Source organism: Rhea pennata, chromosome 1 (genome assembly GCF_028389875.1).
Source record: "Rhea pennata isolate bPtePen1 chromosome 1, bPtePen1.pri, whole genome shotgun sequence".
Lineage (NCBI taxonomy): Eukaryota > Metazoa > Chordata > Aves > Rheiformes > Rheidae > Rhea > Rhea pennata.
Window position 1 is genome coordinate 60,923,792 of NC_084663.1, and position 6,506 is coordinate 60,930,297.

Here is a 6,506-nt window from a genome sequence, read left to right on the forward strand (position 1 = left end):
CAAGCCACAGTATGTGAGATCTTGATAGTCTGCAAGAGAGGTTCTAAAACTGGCCTCAGTCCCTAATTCTGAAGAAGACTAACCACCTCTGAGTGAGCAATTAATCTCTCCACCAAAATCTATAAAAACTGTGCATGTATCAAGGCACATCCTTAACTCATTTGTAGGATCGGGACCTTTGCACAGGACAGTCAAGGCTTGGTATGGCACGGAAATAAATACATTTGAGCACCAAATACAGCAAGAGCTGGGGGGAAGTACTAGGCAGCCCTTTAAAAGAAAGCAAATGAATGAAAAACTTTATGGCACTGCTGAACTTGGAATTCCGACAAGAGCAGACCATAACAACCAAAATCTTGACCCGGAAAATAGTTCCTCACTGGTGGGCTCTTTACCTATGCAGATCCTGAAAGCAAAGGAATCTGACAAATCAGTTGCACTACAGAAATCAAAGCAGTTGAACTTGTAAGATATGGTAAGAATTGCGCATTTTTGAACAAAAACTGAAGTACTGTTTTAGTACAGTGACTGTATGTTGTTCTAGTGAAGATCGTAACAGGGTTCTTATCTACATAGGTCTGTATTTTAAATATCAGGTCTGCATCCTTATTTTTAATATTGGATTTAATATTGTCTCCTGTGCTGGCAGTGGTAATGGCTTTCCTGTTTGTATTCCATCTTCCATGATGGCAACCTTCTATAATATAAGAAATGAAAACTAAACAAAATAAAAAATATAAAATGATACATAGTAGAGATGACAAAATGAAAAAAATGCAGAAAAGTTGCAAAGTGTCATTAAATAGCAAAGTATCTAAAAGACAAGATATTTAGATTTAACAAGGAAAAGAAGGAATTCCTACTTCCAGTCACATCTTTTCCTTGTGCACTCTCAATGTTCATGCAGCTACCAACACAATCCAACTGTAATACAGAAAAGTATTTGACTTCACTGATTTCAACAGGGATATCATTATAGTCCATGGATTGTTACGAAAACGTTAATTCTATGATTCTATGATTAAGTACAAGTACTACAAGAAATGTTTCTGACATAGAAATTATGGATCTTGAAAGCTCTGGCCTCGCTCCTGCATCTGAAGTTTGAGGCTGGAGGCTTGTTTACAGAATTTCCTAATAGCTCTTGCACCATCAAAGCCCTTGTCAGCATGAGGCAGTTGCTACTTGTCCTAGAAAGTCTCCAACCTTTCCTCCTTTCTTATGTAACTGTGGCATGTTTACAGTAAATCATATAGGATTCAGCCCTGCTGCTCTAATTAACATTAATAGGGATGTTTGCCATGAGTGTAACATCACATGCTAACCTCAAGAATTTCTAAAGCATCTACAAAATAAACTCCACTGGCTTAAAAAGAACTAGCTGTATAAATTGGAGGTAAATTTCAAAACATCCCTTCTCTAGTAAAGCAATAAATAACTAATACTAAATTAATTGTGTATTTTTTGACTACTTCCATCATCCATTTTATTTCATGGTAAGCTAAGTTAACCAGGTAATGAAAAATCTAAACGTAAAGCTTCTCTGGCCCTGAACTGCAGTAAAAAACAGTAAAATCTCATATAAAGCTTTATGTAAAGCTTTATAAAATGCAATGCAATGCTTACAGAAAACATCACCTTACAATACTAGTAATTTTTAACACGGATTTTTGTCTATTTCCTTCTAATGTCACTATTGCTTTTGGATTTACTTGTACTAACACAATACTTTGTCTAAAATAGATGAAAACAAAGGAAGATGATTCTTGCTACGACTAAGTGGAGATGTCAGTGCTATCCTGGCTCATTCACTTGAGATGACCTGCAAAAGCTGGGTGTGCTGCTTTGCCCTTGAAATTCCTGTGGCCAGTACAAACCTGTGGCCACTATAAACTGTGATTAATACTCTCATGCTACGTTTTTTTCTGGTCAGTAAATAAACTACTCTCTGACAAGAGGAGGAAGTCTCACCTGGCACTCTTTAACAAGTATAGCACCTGAGGCACACAGAGATGGAACAGAGTATTCAGCAGAGCTGGGAACAGGATCTGGATCTCCTGCTGCTGTGCCATTCGTTACTCCCTACTGCCACTGGCCATGCCTTTACTGTCTCTACCACAATTAAAGCCGCTCATTTATTCTCACACATCTCTTTGTAATGAGGGTTTCATTTTAGTCACACAGAACATCAGAACACAGGAAAGCCTCTCACACAGAATCTTTTTTTTTTTTTTTTTTTTTTTTTTTTTTTTGCCAAATAAGTCAGCATTAGAAGTGAACATGGTTAAAGTAAACCAAGCTTTTTGCAGGTGATCTCCCAGAATCTGCAAAAACTTTAAAGCAGGCCCTGCACTGTGAAAGGTCCTGGGGGCTTGGCTTGGAAGGCCGTGATTTTTTCAAGTAGGGCTTTTTAAAGAGGGGGGAAGCACTGATTTTAATCCAGAGTAATCAAAGTTTCTTGGCCTTGGAAAACAAAAGGACTAAGGTGGCAATTTAATTCTCTTTGCAGCAACACAGCACAAAATGACATTGCATTTCCATGAGCTGAGTGAAGCAGGATAACCTAACAGATCATGACCCTCAAAACTTCCTTGCTACATAACTAACACAACAAACCAAACTGATGCACAGGGATTCTGACAAAGGCCTAACTGGAAATGATTGTAAAAGATGGGTGGGAAAGAGTAAATACATTACACTTTTGTGAGCTAGAATTACAGAAATGTTTGCGTTGTGTAAGGTTGTGCAAACAGTGCAGGACATAAAAGCTTCCTTACTGTCATTCTGGGAATGCAATGCCAAAATGCACAAGAGGCGACAGCGCAAAATCATGCTTTCCCCTCTGAGTATGTGAGTGAACAAGTAAAACTGAAGAGTTTGCTATAACAAAAGATTAAAGAAGATACCTCATGACTGATAACCAGCGCATGTTCTTAAAGAAAAGCTTAGTACTAGACTAGAATAAGCTACTATTATTTTCTAGCACTAAGCAGTAGCATCAATGGAAGAAACGGACATGCGGCATTACAAGGGAGACAGAAATCTTATCTGTGACCCTGTTGGGAGATATGAGTGCGAAGGGAGGAAGTAAAGATACTAAGCAAATGACAGTGCTGGGTCAAATAGCACTGTGACAGCCAACATTAACAGGGGTCAGTGACTTCTGGTGAGACAAACAATCTGACTACAGGCACACCCAGCTCCCTTACAGAGACACACCGCTCCACAGGTGTACCATAAACAAGTACTATCAATAGTACAGGCAGAGAGAAATATAGATGACAACACACTAAGGAAAGCAACAGCTCTGAGCTTCTTAGAAGAAAAACATAAGGTTAAACTAAGCTGAGGATCAGGGAAAAGACAGCGGGTGTCAGACATAGCTTGGTAAGTTAAAGGATGGCTCTGGGAGGGAGATGCACAACGTGACACCAGGAGGAGCGTCTGGCTAACGATTGCTGATAATGCAGAAACAGAACATACAGTAAGTATTCAAAGACATGATATAGATATTCAGGATGAGGAAATCTGAACAAGAAATGAAAAAGAACTGCACAGGAAATACATGGGTCAAGAAGCTAGAACTGAAAGAAGCAAGATTCACTCTACAGATAGGAAGTAGCTGCATTACAACAGGCAGATATTAAAAAAAGCACCAGGCATCGCAGAGGAAACTTTCTCAGGAGACAGCAGGGGTAAATTACAATTGCTTTAAACTATCAGAAAAAGGAAAATAAGATATCCATTCAATACACAGAATAAGCCCTAGTGGGGGATACTGCATGATTTTCTTTGGTTCACCCTCTGCAAGCACAACCAACAAGATAGCAAGGCATCCTATATGAGGACAGTCAAGATAAGCTTAATAAAGCTTAAAATAAATACTATATGTCATAAATATTGTATATTCAAAATACTTTTGATGATGTAAACCAAACACTATTGGAAGATTGTAAGATAACCTTTATAAAACTATAAACTAAAGCAGAATGTCTTCAATAGCTATGGTATACAGAATATATGTAAGCATTATATCTTAAAAATAAATTATTTTTTCCTACGATAGCCATCATTTTTCTTGACAGTTTTGCTCTCTACCAGTGTTTGCTTTATTAGACATCCTTTTGGCTCTTAAGGTGAATTAAGAACTCTGACTTTGTAGCAAAATTTATTATTCTTTGACAAAAAGATGCAAGGGTAGGAACAGATCCAAAAAGGAAATAAAAAATTCTTAAAGCCACAAACCACCCAACTTCTTCCTCCTTCTAGTAAAAGAACACCAAAAAAAATAGATACGCTTTGTCTAAGAGACACATGCAGAGATAGAAAAACTGCTCACTGCTATGATTAGCTATAGAAAGGGATTAATTTAAGATTGTCCATGATTTAGTCAGCTAAACAATGAGTAATTAGCTTTTTTGAACTCTGTTTCAGTTTTCAAATAAATTATTTATCTCTATTTGCATTACTACAATTATTTGCTTTAAATCTTCTATTTGACCTCTTCTAACACCACCCATAACTCTCTTCATTGCTTGCTCTTGACAGACATAATAAAAATTGACTTGTTCCTTCAGGAAATAGATGTTCAGTTTGAGATATTAATCTACTTGTACATGACCATTCCAGGAGCAAAGCTGCCTAGACTCTGCAATATAAGGTTTGGCATCATCATTCACTGGAGGATTAAGCTAAGATCCTGCCAGAGTTTTCAAACGGGCAGCAGGGAGTAGCAGTGTCTTAAGTGGAGAAACCAAGATACAGCAGATCATGTAGACTGAAGCCCAAACAACATGTTCTTTCAGGTCGCCTTAACCTAAATGAGTCAGCTTCACAAGGCTGAAAAATCTCATTAAGATGCTGGCTTCACTTCGGAGTTTGTCAGTGGGTACACTGTCATCCAGAGGGAACTAGATTCGAATATAACTACACTGCACTGTTTATCCTGCCCCAGACTCTGCACTACCACACCTGTGTTGCTTTCAGTATCTGACTTAAAGATGAATCAAGTACTTTTGCTCTTAGTAGGAATCTGTTAGTCGGCAACATGAGGTAAGGGAACATTCCCTAAGCGGTCCTAGGGAGCTGTCCTACTCTTCAAGAACAAGGACAACCGGACTCTCTTGACAGCCTATGCTTGGGCAGTTTGACAGGCTTTTCTTTACTTTTTTTTTTTTTTTCTTTTCATTTTAAGTCTTCTCCAGCTAGGGCAGAAGAACATCCAGTGCTTCCAATGCCATACTCTTAATTGAGACTGTGGGATTTTATGTTCATATAATTAAAAAAAAAGGTACCAACCAATATACAGCCATAACAGTAAGTGTATTTCATGAGTTCTAACTGATATAAACTTTTTTTTTTTTTTTTTTTTTTTTTTTTTGTATTTGCCACCTACTGCTGCACTCTTGCCTTGTGTAAACTCATATTGCACCGGCATCTTTACTCTTTGTTTGCAAAGACACTGTGACAATTCCCTGTAAAATATTACTTACTATCTTAAAGCTGCCAAAGTGTTTTAGTTTTGGAGATCTCCAACTATTACATATAAAAAACCCACCACAAACATGCACCCCTTTGCCAAGCATTAGAACATTTCCGCAATCTTTAGATAGGCAGTTGAAAGCGTTCCTTCTGTAGTAGATGCCGAATGAAATACTGTGTACCAAAAGTGATTTTTCATTCACACTGAAGTGCTGTGCAGCCCTAGATGTATGCACAGTTAAAATTTCAGCTATTTATTACTTCAAGCTCATTATTTCTCCTCATGAGGTTTTACAGAGCCAGTGAGAGCACTGTTAACCACACGTCCGAAGAGCACCCGAGGCTGAAGCTGGGACTCTGAATGGCTACGGAACGGCCAGGCGAAATACGGATTTCCGTCACCACAAAGTGCCTCGACGCTCGTACGATGCAGCCATCACCTCCACGGGGGCGAGCGCTGTTCAGCTGCCACCCAGCTCCAGGGCCTCTCACCAAGGCGGCCTGCGCCCAGGCAGCGGCCCGGGCACTCGAGGAGTCCGGCTCGCTGCGGCCGACAAGCCCGCACGGCCCCGGCCCCGTATTCTCACCCGCGCTGAGCGGCACCTTCCCTCGGCCGTGGAAACGAGCCTACTAATAAAGCCCTGCCTAGCCTCACTGCTATCTAAATTGGCCTTGAATACAGTAGCTAACCCAGTGTCAGAGGTTGTATTTTAGAACTATATAACACACGGGCTCCGGCGTGCAGTCACACCACGTGAAGGTATACTTGTAAAAGCGATTTTTTATTATTATTCTGGGAGCGGCGTTAGGCGGCGCAGCCCGGCGGCCCCCCTCGCTGCCCCCGACACCTCGACCCCCTTCCCGCCGGGATCCTCGCGGGAAGCCAGGCGCTGCCCCGCCGCCCGCCCCGGGGCAGCCGTTAAGGCACTGGGCACTGAGGCGGCCGAGCTGCCTACCTGCTGCGCGCCGCCGCTCCGCTTTGCTCTTCCGCAGGGCGCTCCCCATCGCGCGGCCCGGCGCGGCGC

At 40.8% G+C, this 6,506-nt stretch overlaps 1 protein-coding gene across 2 annotated transcripts in view; it reads right to left on the reverse strand.

Annotated features, from left to right (window-relative positions):
- Window positions 1–6,506, reverse strand: part of TXNRD1 (thioredoxin reductase 1) — a 40,618-nt gene extending 34,112 nt beyond the window's left edge. For both annotated transcript variants that reach the window (XR_009960076.1, XM_062589300.1), the window contains exon 1: window positions 6,438–6,506. Coding sequence is in view for 1 of the 2 variants with exons in the window: in XM_062589300.1 (XP_062445284.1) it covers window positions 6,438–6,486 (49 nt within the window). In the remaining variant the exon portion in view is untranslated. The remainder of the gene's footprint in view (window positions 1–6,437) is intronic.